This window comes from Pseudophryne corroboree, chromosome 1 (genome assembly GCF_028390025.1).
Source record: "Pseudophryne corroboree isolate aPseCor3 chromosome 1, aPseCor3.hap2, whole genome shotgun sequence".
In the NCBI taxonomy this organism is placed as follows: Eukaryota; Metazoa; Chordata; class Amphibia; order Anura; family Myobatrachidae; genus Pseudophryne; species Pseudophryne corroboree.
Genome location: NC_086444.1, coordinates 838,433,886 through 838,446,519, shown reverse-complemented (window position 1 = coordinate 838,446,519; position 12,634 = coordinate 838,433,886). Strand labels below are relative to the sequence as shown.

The window sequence follows — 12,634 nt, the reverse complement described above, 5'->3', positions numbered from 1 at the left end:
TCACCACATATTCTTCTTCTTTCAGGCCTCGCACTACATACAATCGGTCCTCTCACACTTACACCCGTCAGATTTTACTAACTCCCTAGACACACTCTTGCGCTCTGGGACGTATTCTATCTCAACTATTTACGCCCGCATACGTACAGAACATGTACCCACCTCTGACATACCTCAGGTTCAGAAGTGGTCCTCCCAAATTCCTGCTATGTCTCCTAACGATATCATGGATAGTTTTACAGCCTCTCTAAAAATTATCCCGGCCAGCTTATACCAGGAAATGTCCTATAAGATCCTACATAGAGCCTATATCTCTCCAAAGAGGAGTCATTTGATGGGTTTATCTGACTCAGCAAAATGCATAAAATGCTCCGCACCGATAGCTGATTTGATGCATTGCTTTTGGCACTGCCCTCATATTCAGGCTTTTTGGGCTGAGCTGAGGGCCTATGGTACCTCCGAGTTGGGCTTACGTTTTCAATGCACTGCCTCTTGGGCTCTCTTTGGACATATTCGTGACCAAACTGATCTCCCCACCCAGGATGCGAAACTGGTGGTGATTCTCTCAGCAGTAGGCAGAAAAGCTATACTTCAGCAGTGGATCCATGACACCCCTCCCACATTACCTCTAGTGACCTCTAGGCTCCTTTTCCTGTTCACAATGGACTGGTTAGAAACATCCCTCAATAAGGAAATACTGACTCCTGCGCTATTTCACTGCTGGGGTCGATTCATACATAAGCTACCCACTATAACAAAATTGGCTATTCAGCAGAGTTTCTGCTGCACCACATGGTATGGCCTACAACTCCTGACTGACAACCCTCCGGTCTCTCCCATAGACACCTAACTCCCTTTGCTTTCCCATCTCTCCCCCTTTTTTTTTCATATCCCCTTTACACCCTGGTACCCACCGCTGCCGTATACACCCCTCTTCTCTTCTCCTGCTTTCTGGTTCTCCGTCAACCTCATATTTTCTCTAGCTCTGATGATGTCTCCATGGATGGGTCGGCGGTCCCTTAACCTGGGCAGGTACTATTTTATTAAATTTTTCCCGTTTGTTTATAGTTTTTGGTTTTTGTGTTCCCCGACAGGGAGGACGCATTTAAATGTTATACTGTTGATATTTTTGTTTTATTTTTATACCAGATTTGTGACTATTTATACTGCAAAATAGCTCTTATATGACTTTTATAATCCTATTGTCTATAATCTTGGTATGTTATATGAGAAAATGGAAAATGTGAGGTTTTACCTTGGGCTCCACCATCTATGTGTTTGGTTAATTTCAATTTGTGATACAACTGGGATTGGTGTATCGGTTGGACCCCATACTATTTCTTGCTACTTTTGCTTGTATTTTGCAAACCTCAATAAAATATATATTGGGGGAAAAAAAAAAACTGGTGCAGACTCAGGTCATTGTTCCAGTTCCACCTCATCTGCAAAACAAGGGGTACTATTCCAACTTGTTGTAGTACCGAAACCGGACGGTTTGGTAAGGCCGATTTTGAATATAAAATTGTTGACCCCGTACTTACGAGTTTTCAAATTCAAGATGGAGTCTCTGAGAGCGGTGATCTCAGGTCTGGAGGAGGGGGAATTCCTAGTGTCTCTGGATATCAAAATGCGCATTCACATTCCGATCTGGCCACCTCACCAGGCTTATCTACGCTTTGCACTACAGGACTGTCACTACCAGTTACAGGCCCTGCCATTTGATCTCTCCACAGCACCGAGGGTGTTCACCAAGGTGATGGCAGAGAAGATGTTTCTCCTTTGCAAGCAGGGAGTGAACATAATTCCGTACCTGGACAATCTTCTGATAAAGGCACCGTCCAGGGAAAGGTTGTTGGACAGCATTGGTCTCACAACCAAACTACTCCTGGATCACGGGTGGATCCTAAATCTCCCGAAATCTCATTTAGAGCCAACTCGGAGGCTCCCATTTCTGGGAATGATACTGAACACAGAGTCACAGAAAGTTTTTCTTTTGTTGGAAAAGGCATTGGTAATCCAGTCGATGGTTCGGGATGTCCTGAAGCCAACCCGGATATCAGTGCATCGATGCATTTGCCTTCTGGGAAAGATGGTAGCCGGTTACGAGGCGCTGCATTACGGCAGGTTTCATGCGAGGCCCTTCCAGCTGGATCTGTTGGACAAATGGTCCAGATCGCATCTTCACATGTACCAGAGGATCCGTCTGTCGCCAAAGGACAGGATCTCCCTTCTGTGATGGCTACAGACTTCTCTCCTAATCGAGGGCCGATGGTTCGGGATTCAGAATTGGATTCTGCTAACCACAGACGCAAGCCTCAGAGGTTAGGGAGCGGTCACCCAGGGGGTGCAGGTTCAAGGAAGATGGTCAAGTCAGGAAGTTGTCCTTCCAATCAACATTCTGGAACTCAGGGCTGTATACAACGCCCTTCTGCAAGCCTCATATCTTCTTCAAGATCAGGCCATCCAGGTTCAGTCGAACAATGTGACGGCGGTAACGTACATAAACTGACAGGGCGGAACAAAGAGCAGAGCTGCAATGTCAGAGGTAACAAGAATTCTCCTCTGGGCAGAAAGACACGCTGTGGCGTTGTCCGCAATCTTCATTCCGGGAGTAGACAACTGGGAAGCAGACTTCCTCAGCAGACACGACCTCCACCCAGGAGAGTGGGGCCTTCACCCGGAGGTGTTCGGGTGCTTGACACGTCGGTGGGGAATTTCACAGATCGACATGATGGCCTCTCGTCTCAACAAGAAGCTCAGGCGGTATTGTTCCAGGTCAAGAGACCCACAGGCAGTGGCGATGGACTCCATGGGTCTATCAGATGGTGTATGTGTTTCCACCACTTCCATTGATCCCAAGAATTCTGAAAAGAATAAAAAGGGAAAAGGTTCAAGCAGTTCTCATTGCTCCGGATTGGCCAAGAAGGGCTTGGTACGCGGATCTACTAAAAATGCTCCTGGAGGATCCGTGGCCTCTACCTCTTTGAGAGGATCTTTTGCAACGGGGGCCGTTCGTCTATCAAGACTTACAGCAGCTACGTTTGACGGCATGGAGGTTGAGCGTCAAATTTTAACCCGGAAAGGCATTACGGACAGGGTAATTCCTACCTTGATCCAAGCCAGAAAAGGGGTAACGTCTAAACATTACCACCGTATTTGGAGAAAATACATCTCTTGGTGTGAAAACAGAAAATTTCCTGCAGTGGAGTTTCAACTGGGACGTTTTCTGCTTTTTCTGCAGTCAGGTGTGGCTGTGGGCCTACGCCTGTGCTCCATAAAAGTCCAGGTTTCGGCCTTATCCATTTTCTTCCACAAACCATTGGCTTCTCTCCCTGAGTTTCAGACATTTTTGAAGGGTGTTCTGCACATCCAACCGCCCTTTGTGCCTCCTACAGCACCTTGGGATCTCAACGTGGTGTTGCAGTTCCTACAATCGGAATGGTTTGAGCCTTTACAGGAGGTTGACGTTAAGTTTCTTAACTGGCGTAATTGGGGGCTTGGTCTCAAAAGAGCCCCTATTTGATTGTTCATGAAGATAGAGCTGAACTCGGAACTCGTCAGCAATTTCTTCCAAAGTTGGTGTCTGCGTTTCACATCAACCAACCTATTGTGGTCCCGGTGGTTACAGACAAGTCTACTACTTCAAAGTCCCTGGATGTTGTGAGGGCTTTGAAAATCTATATGAAGCGGACAGCGCGTCACAGAAAATCGGACTCGCTGTTTGTGCTCTATGATCCCCAAAAAATTGGGTGTCCTGCTTCATAGCAGTCTATGGCTCGCTGGATCAGGCTTACTATCCAGCATGCGTACTCTACGGCAGGTTTGCCGGTTCCTAAATCTGTACAGGCCCACTGTACTAGGTCGGTGGGTTCTTCCTCGGCGGTGTCTCTGCTTTACAGCTCTGCCGAGCGGCTACTTGGTCAGATTTGAACACGTTTGCTAAGTTCTACAAGTTCGATACTTTGGCCCCTGAGGACCTTCAGTTTGGTCAATCAGTTCTGCAGGCACCTGAGCACTCTCCCACCTGGTTTGGGAGCTTTGGTACATGCCCAAGGTACTAAATGGACCCCAGTATCCTCTAGGACGTAAGAGAAAATAGGATTTTAATTACCTACTGGTAAATCCTTTTCTCGTAGTCTGTAGAGGATACTGGGCGCTCGCCCAGTTCTTCGTGTGTTCCTGCACTGTTACTTGGTTAAATTGTTGTTGGTTCAGCTGTTGCTGTTCATCGTCAAGTTTGGTTAGCTTAGCTTTCCTCTTGTTTGTGTGTGTGTGCTGGTTCGAATCTCACCACTGTCCTTTAAATCCTTCTCTCATGTATGTCAGTCTCCTCGGGCACAGTTTCTAGACTGAGTCTGGTAGGAGGGGCATAGAGGGAGGAGCCAGCGCACACTGTTGATTTCTTAAAGTGCCCAAGGCTCCTAGTGGACCCGTCTATATCCCATGGTACTAAATGGACCCCAGTATCCTCTATGGACTACGAGAAACTGATTTACGGGTAGATAATTAAAATCATATTTTTCCCACCAGCATTTGGTTTTCAGTCATATATATTAAGTGAATAATTATTATTATTATTATTATTATTTAATTTTATTTTTTTTAACATCTAGTTGTCACCCAAAAAGACTTGGGAGGGCTTCATTGGTGGATTCTTCCTGACTATAATATTCGGATTCCTTGTGAGTAACTCCATTTTCTCTTTTGCTCTAAACATTTTCATTTATGTGTTTCTAACAGATAAGATAGCTCAGACCGTGTGATGTTTGCCACTATATAGTCCTATAGTCCTTTTTTTTCTCATCTTCAAGAATATTGGTCACAGTTTCTTCTAAACAGGAACCATAGCTTTCACAAATACTGTGTATCTTTATTTGCAGTTCTCCTACATCTTCGTACAGTTTCAGTACTTTGTCTGCCCTGTGGAATATAACAGTGAGACAAATAGTTTCTCAACCGGTTGTGAACCATCTGACATCTTCAGGCTCCACGACTACTCTGTTCCTCCATTTCTGCGGTCATTGCTAGGATGGGTAAGCTCCAGTGTTTCACTATTCCGCTATGTGTGCTCCTGATTGTTGTACTGAAGCACATGTAAGCGGAAATATGTAGTATTTTTGTAGGAACACACAATGGTGTTTACTGACCAGGTTAACAACCGTATCAGGACTTATATATTTTCTCTCTCTAAACATCTATATGTCTCATCAAGTTGAAAACTTTCATGACCATTGGGTAGACATCTGTAAATTGGCACATTTTAGTGGTACTCATTAAAACCTATCCAGAAATAGAGGTGCACATTAAGATTATAAGGAAGCAATGCATTCAGAGACCCGAATTACATTGCATACTTCCCCTGTATTATGAGCTAGAAGTGTGGCAGCACAGCTCAACCAGTGACATCTACATCCAGTCCTGGGTCGTCCTGCTGCACTAACGTTACTCATTTGTGATGGGATTATTATTTCTTTTTCATCCACTAGGGGTCACTGGAGTACTCTTGGGATATGGACGGCCTCCACAGGAAGTAGGCACTGAATAAATTAATTTTGAAACTACACCTCCCCTCCATATCCCTGAGTACCTCAGTGTTTTTTCTGTGCTCGACACAGTTAGTAGGCTTGTGGCTTTGCTGCCACAGAGGTCCACATTTCATTGGAATTTTTTCTAAGTTTTTTCTTTTTTCAACGATTTACCACATCCCTTCCCCCCTTCCAATAGGCGTGGGTCCGGGATAGTGAAGGCTGCTTTAGCAGCTGTGGGTGTCGGACCTCTCTAAAAAGAGCTCCCTCACTACCACGTGCAGGACTAAAACCTGCAGTAAAGGCTGGACGGAACTTACAGAGAAGCCCCGTCATAGCCCTCACCACAGGGTCCAGGTATGTTGAACGAGGCGGTCAGCTCACGCTGCCGCCCCACTGTGTGGGATACTGTGTGTGTGTGTGGTCCCCCGCCGCTCTGAGCTGCGTCAGCCACATGGTTTTATGCATAGGCTGCTACATGAGTAACTTTGCTGCCACAGTGATGTTCCCTGCACACAGAAATGTCAGGGTCACTGGATAAAAGATCATGATTCAACTCTTATTGATAAAGGGAATACAGCAGCGCTGCATATGTATTACAATAGGCTATGAAGTCTTTGTTAAAACAGGATACAAGTTACATGTGCAGGTTTGAGTGCAACATAAGATGTTTATTAAATCTGCCTACATAATTATAAGTCGGCACTTTGTGTTATACTGTGAGCATGGGGACATATTAACCATGCTTCCTGTTGTTTTCCTGTTGTATTTCCAGAATTTCCTGTGTTACATCTCTCCTCCATTGAAGGCGCAGGGGTGTTAAGGGGAATTTGGGATCAGGCATATTGCTGGCGTGCACTGCACTTAGCCAGATATATATTTATAGAGACACCTTAGTGCTATTTACTGAGTTGTGCAAGTTGTCTGTCTTTGTTTTTTTTTTTGTATTGTCTGTATGCATTAGTAAGACACCAGCAATTACTAATAAGCAGTTTCCCTGCCATGTCTAAAACATGGGTATACACTTACTAATTATTTATTTCATAAACTGTTTATAATGATCCTAAAGACTGCAAATCTGAATCATGGCTGTGGCAGCCAAATACTGGCTTTGTTTACTGTTGTAAAGTAAGATATGTTATATCAATTGGTCAGCACATGGTGCTTATAAAACAGTATCTGTGGAGCACTGCAAAACCTGCAGCAGCTTTGGCTTAATTCACTTGGCCACACCACACTGGATACGCCCAATCTCATCTGATTTTGGAAGCTAAGCAGTGTTGGGCCTGATTAGCCACCTGGGAGTACAAGGTGCTGTAGGTATTTTTAATCTACAGCCACACCACTCTGGATACGCCCAAACTCATCTGAGCTTGGAAGCTAAGCAATGTGCATAGTGTTTTGCCATCTGGGGGAAACTGGTGATCCAACTAGATTGCATACTAATACATGCTAGTTCAAACTGTTAAAAATAGCTCAGTTGGGGCTTACACGATCAATATAAACCTACCATAGGTTTAACAGTCAGGATAGCTCTCCAGTGGCTGCTCCCAAGAGCGCGCTCCCGGCGCCGGCCACTAGATAGGGCCCATTAACTAAGCTGTGGTTAAGCAGCAGTCATCTCAGGTTTTAAGCCTGTGTGAGGTCACATTTAGTTTCAGACTTCTAAAAAATGTATTATACCTCTGTATCAGGATATATCTGGATATTTGTATATGGGTATATAATATATATGTGTATGTATGCATATATGGAATATATATATATATATTTATTAAGGTCTGAGTATGTGTGAATATACATTGTTGTATGTATGTGTAGAGAGATATATATATATATATATATATATATATATATATATATATATATATACAATTGTTCCCAATGTTTTACCCAAGGGGGTTAGACAAGATGAGACCAGCACACCACCAAATGAAAAAATATGAAAACATTTAATGAGTAAATAGCATTATCAGGCCTTTTGAAAAAAGATTCTTAGTACTCATCATAAGTCACTGAGCAGTATTCATAGTACAGAACAGCCATCCCAACGGCCCGTTTCGGTTATCACACCTTCATCATGGGGTCAGCTACAACATAATGTTCAAACAGAGGTCCTTATAAAGCTACACCATTAGAGTGAATCAAGTACACCTGCTTCTCCCAATCACCAGTGATTCAAAAAACCTTCCAAAGGTATGTGAGCAGACCAGAGTGGAACCACAGAAGCAGGACAAAGTCACCAAAACCACTAACGCTGGTTCCGTCGTGCCGGAAGTGACAACACACGACCGCGTTTGTCAACATCCGCCAGTAGGCGGAACCCGAGCGCCGGGATACGTTTCCAAGGCACTACCAAAGGTGCCGCTGTGCCGGAAGTGATGTCGCGTCATCGCGAGAATCAACATCCGCCAGGCCGTGAACCAGCCTCAGATCTCGGGCAATGTCACTGCCTATGGGTTCAAACACACAGCTCGTCACATACAGTAATATAATCAAAAAACCAAAATAAGTCATACAACACGAAAAAATAAATAATAATAAAAAATAAGTAAGAAACAGCAATCATAATAAGGCAGCCTGAATGTCGACACTATTCAAACAAAAAACAAAGGGTCTCATTGTATGACAGAGATCAACCCTAGGTCAAAAAGAACATAATAAACAAACATGCAAAACCGTTTATGTTGGAGAGTGTCGACATAGAGGCATGTCAACAATACAAAATAATTTATGCAAAAAAAAAAAAAAATATCATTAGTGACACTGTCATGGACAGTCCCAAATGAGGAAAATTAGACATAAAGTATGTTAACTTAGTCAATCTACTGAAAAACAGTAATAACAGTAGAAGAGCTCAAATAAATGGAGTCAAAATTAGTTCTTCATTCAAACCACTGGGGGCAGTTGAATTTAGCTTGTAGATCCATTCACATTCACGTTGTAGAAGTATGCGATGTCTATCACCTCCCCTACGTAGTGGTGGGATATGGTCTATTGGCATACATCTAAAGTCCGCCATAGTATGGCCACTAATAACAAAGTGCCTGGCTACTGGTGGTGTGCTGGAATCTAAAGCATTAAATGCCTTCTTCATTGAACTCCTGTGCATGGATATACGTTCTTTTAACATACGGATAGTTTTACCCGCAAAAAGTTTGTTGCAGGGACAAAGAATAATGTATACCACATAGCGTGAATCACACGTCAATCGATGTCTTAAAGTATAGCTACTGTTGGTAATTGGATGTGTAAAGGTTTTTCCTAATAGGAGGAATCTGCAATTGGCACAGCCCGCACACTTGTAGGCTCCTTTTTGCAGGGAAAGCCAATGCGTATTAGTGTGTATACCTGGACTAATATCCGAAAAAGTAATACGTTCCTTTAAGTTGCGACTTCTCTTATAGCTGAAGAGAGGTAGATTCTTGCAACTTGGTCCAAGGATCGGGTCAGCTTGCAGTATGTGCCAGTGCTTGGTAATAGTCTTCCTAATTAACCCAGAGGAAATGCAATATGTAGTGGGAAAAACCAATCTAAGAGAAGTAGCATCGACACGTTGTGTAAGTAAAAGGTCTTCCTGTTTTAGTAGCAAACATCGATCAATTGCTTCTTCAACTTCATCTTTATTGTATCCCCGCTGGATAAAGTTATCACCCATTTTTTGTAGGGCTATTGGAAGTTTGGAAGGATCTGATGTCGTTCTGACAACTCTAACGAGTTGTGAGTATGGAAGTCCTTTTTTCAAGGGCCGTGGGTGGAAGCTGTCTGCCAAAAGTAATGTGTTTTTGTCCGTGGGTTTCTTAAAAAGTTCAGTATGGAAGGTATTGTTGTCAATAGATACCAAAACGTCCAGAAATTCAATACTGGCGGCACTACTCCTACATGTAAAGGTGATGTTATCGACTTTATGGTTTAATTGCTCCACAAACAGTTCTAAATCTACTGATGTCCCTGACCAAACAAAAAACAAATCATCAATATATCGAAAATAACAGCTAATAAATCTGGAAAAAAGTGGATCTGATATAATGTACGTGGTTTCAAAATCATACATAAAAATGTTAGCATATGACGGTGCCATGTTTGAACCCATGGCGGTTCCTTGAAGCTGTAAAAAAAAATGCATTATTAAACAAAAAATTATTTTTGTGTAAGATAATCTCCATAAGCAAAATCAAATAATCAACAGGTGGACCTTTGTAACTAGAGTTGGACATCACTACGCGGCGTACCGCATTGATGCCTGCAGTATGTGTAATATTCGTATATAGGCTAGTTACATCTAAGGAGACCAAAAGACAGTTATCTGGTGGAGCCCCAAACTGTTTCAATTTCAACAAAAAATCAGTAGTATCTTTTAGATGGTAAGGATTTTGTAGTACCACGGGTTGCAGAAAGTAGTCGCAATATTGCGAAAGAGTTTGACACAGAGAGCCACGTGCCGAAATTATAGGTCTGCCGGTTGGCAAACTAAGAGACTTATGTATCTTCGGCAAAATATACAGAAGAGGGATTCTGGGAAAATCCTGTATCAAAAAGTTTTTTGTATGTTCATCTATCCACCCATTAGTAAAACCAAGTTCAATGATGGAATCAATTTCTCTTTTATAAAGACCAGTGGGATCAAAGGGTAGTTTTTTGTAACAGCTTTGAATAGAGAGTTGCCTGTCCACCTCCCTGATGTAATCATCCCTGTTAAGGACAACAATACCACCGCCTTTATCAGCGGGACGTATTATGATTTGTTGGTTATTTTTTAGGGCCTGTATCGCTTTAATTTCATTGGCGTGTAGATTTTGAAAATATTTCTTTTTACGTCTGATCTTGGGTATTGTGTCCCTTTTTACTAGACGTATGAAGGTTTCTATAGCAGAATTATTACTTGGTGGATCAAATGTACTTTTTGCTGAAAAAGGTAAATGTCTAGCAATAGTAGTGGTGTTTCCTTGTCTAGAAAAAAAATCTTTTAATCTAAGTTGTCTATGAAATCTATATAATTCAGTCTCCCATTGGAAGTCTGTTTGTTGAAAAGTCTGGACAAAAGTTAGTCCTTTAGATAGCACCGTGTATTCTGGCTCACTAAGAGTATAATCTGAAAGATTAAAGACAACTATTTCTTCAGTGTTTTTGGTAATCTGTCTGGGCCCCTTCTTATGTTTGACCCCCCCTCGTCTGCAGGGTCTCTTTCTGTATGGTTTTTGTTGCAAGTGAGTGTCTGCTCCCTTAAAAAAGACTTTTTAGAAGAGGAGGACTGATCTGAGTCACTTTGTGATGTATGTGACTCTGTCTGTAAATGTCCGATTCTGTCTATATCGATTTGATTGCGCACCTCTCCAAACCCTTCTGGTACTTTGATTCAAAAGCCAGTGATAGACTCGTGAATCTTTATAGTCATCTTTGACTTTTCTATATTTGATTTTTTTAAAAGCTATTAGTTCATTTTTGAACTTTAATACATTGTCATTCAGTTTGGTGAACCAATCCGTATTACTGTCCTTTTTCAATGTATCAGATCCACTTTCCTCACAAGCACTAATGTCCAATTTAAGACTATCCATTTCTGTGTTCACTTGTTGTATGACTAATATCATAAGATCAAAACTGCATTGGTTTAAGATCAGGCACCACTGTCGGCAAAATTCTTTATTGTTGCGACCAATAGTAGGCTGGTTTTTGATGCGGAAGCCACGTGGAATCAATTTGTCTTTATGATATTGTGAAAGTGTCAAACCGTGGAGTTCTAATTCCACAAGACGTTTGTTTAATTTAAGCAGATCAGAATAAATATCATTAGGGCTATCCGCATCAAAAGCCAGTTGGTCTGTGTCTTTGAAAAGAATTTTAGATATATCCTTTTCTAGGAAACGCTTAGTGCCGGTGAGGTCGCCAAAATCTGAATCCATGGCAGCTTATGAATGGACAAAGTAGTGTATCAACCACTAAAAAAATTTAAAGACAAAAAAAGCTACTAGCTAAACAGAAAATAAATGTTTGTGGTGCAATTCACAAAACCAAATCATATCATATCAAAAGGCCTGATAATGCTATTTACTCATTAAATGTTTTCATATTTTTTCATTTGGTGGTGTGCTGGTCTCCTCTTGTCTAACCCCCTTGGGTAAAACATTGGGAACAATTGTATTATTAAGAATCGACACGGCACCCTTCTATTTCTATTTAAGTGTGTGCGCTTCATTTCTGGACTTTATTTTTTACCATATGATTTGGTTTTGTGAATTGCACCACAAACATTTATTTTCTGTTTAGCTAGTAGCTTTTTTTGTCTTTAAATTTTTTTAGTGGTTGATACACTACTTTGTCCATTCATAAGCTGCCATGGATTCAGATTTTGGCGACCTCACCGGCACTAAGCGTTTCCTAGAAAAGGATATATCTAAAATTCTTTTCAAAGACACAGACCAACTGGCTTTTGATGCGGATAGCCCTAATGATATTTATTCTGATCTGCTTAAATTAAACAAACGTCTTGTGGAATTAGAACTCCACGGTTTGACACTTTCACAATATCATAAAGACAAATTGATTCCACGTGGCTTCCGCATCAAAAACCAGCCTACTATTGGTCGCAACAATAAAGAATTTTGCCGACAGTGGTGCCTGATCTTAAACCAATGCAGTTTTGATCTTATGATATTAGTCATACAACAAGTGAACACAGAAATGGATAGTCTTAAATTGGACATTAGTGCTTGTGAGGAAAGTGGATCTGATACATTGAAAAAGGACAGTAATACTGATTGGTTCACCAAACTGAATGACAATGTATTAAAGTTCAAAAATGAACTAATAGCTTTTAAAAAAATCAAATATAGAAAAGTCAAAGATGACTATAAAGATTCACGAGTCTATCACTGGCTTTTGAATCAAAGTACCAGAAGGGTTTGGAGAGGTGCGCAATCAAATAGATATAGACAGAATCGGACATTTACAGACATAGAGTCACATACATCACAAAGTGACTCAGATCAGTCCTCCTCTTCTAAAAAGTATTTTTTAAGGGAGCAGACACTCACTCGCAACAAAAACCATACAGAAAGAGACCCTGCAGACGAGGGGGGGTCAAACATAAGAAGGGGCCCAGACAGATT

General features: G+C 41.7%; 1 protein-coding gene across 1 annotated transcript in view; it reads left to right on the top strand.

Annotated features, from left to right (window-relative positions):
* Positions 1 to 12,634, top strand: part of CDS1 (CDP-diacylglycerol synthase 1) — a 163,549-nt gene that overhangs the window by 132,477 nt on the left and 18,438 nt on the right. The window contains exons 9-10 of the mRNA XM_063919902.1: positions 4,614 to 4,682; positions 4,881 to 5,033. Of these exons, the coding sequence (XP_063775972.1) occupies positions 4,614 to 4,682; positions 4,881 to 5,033 (222 nt within the window). The remainder of the gene's footprint in view (positions 1 to 4,613; positions 4,683 to 4,880; positions 5,034 to 12,634) is intronic.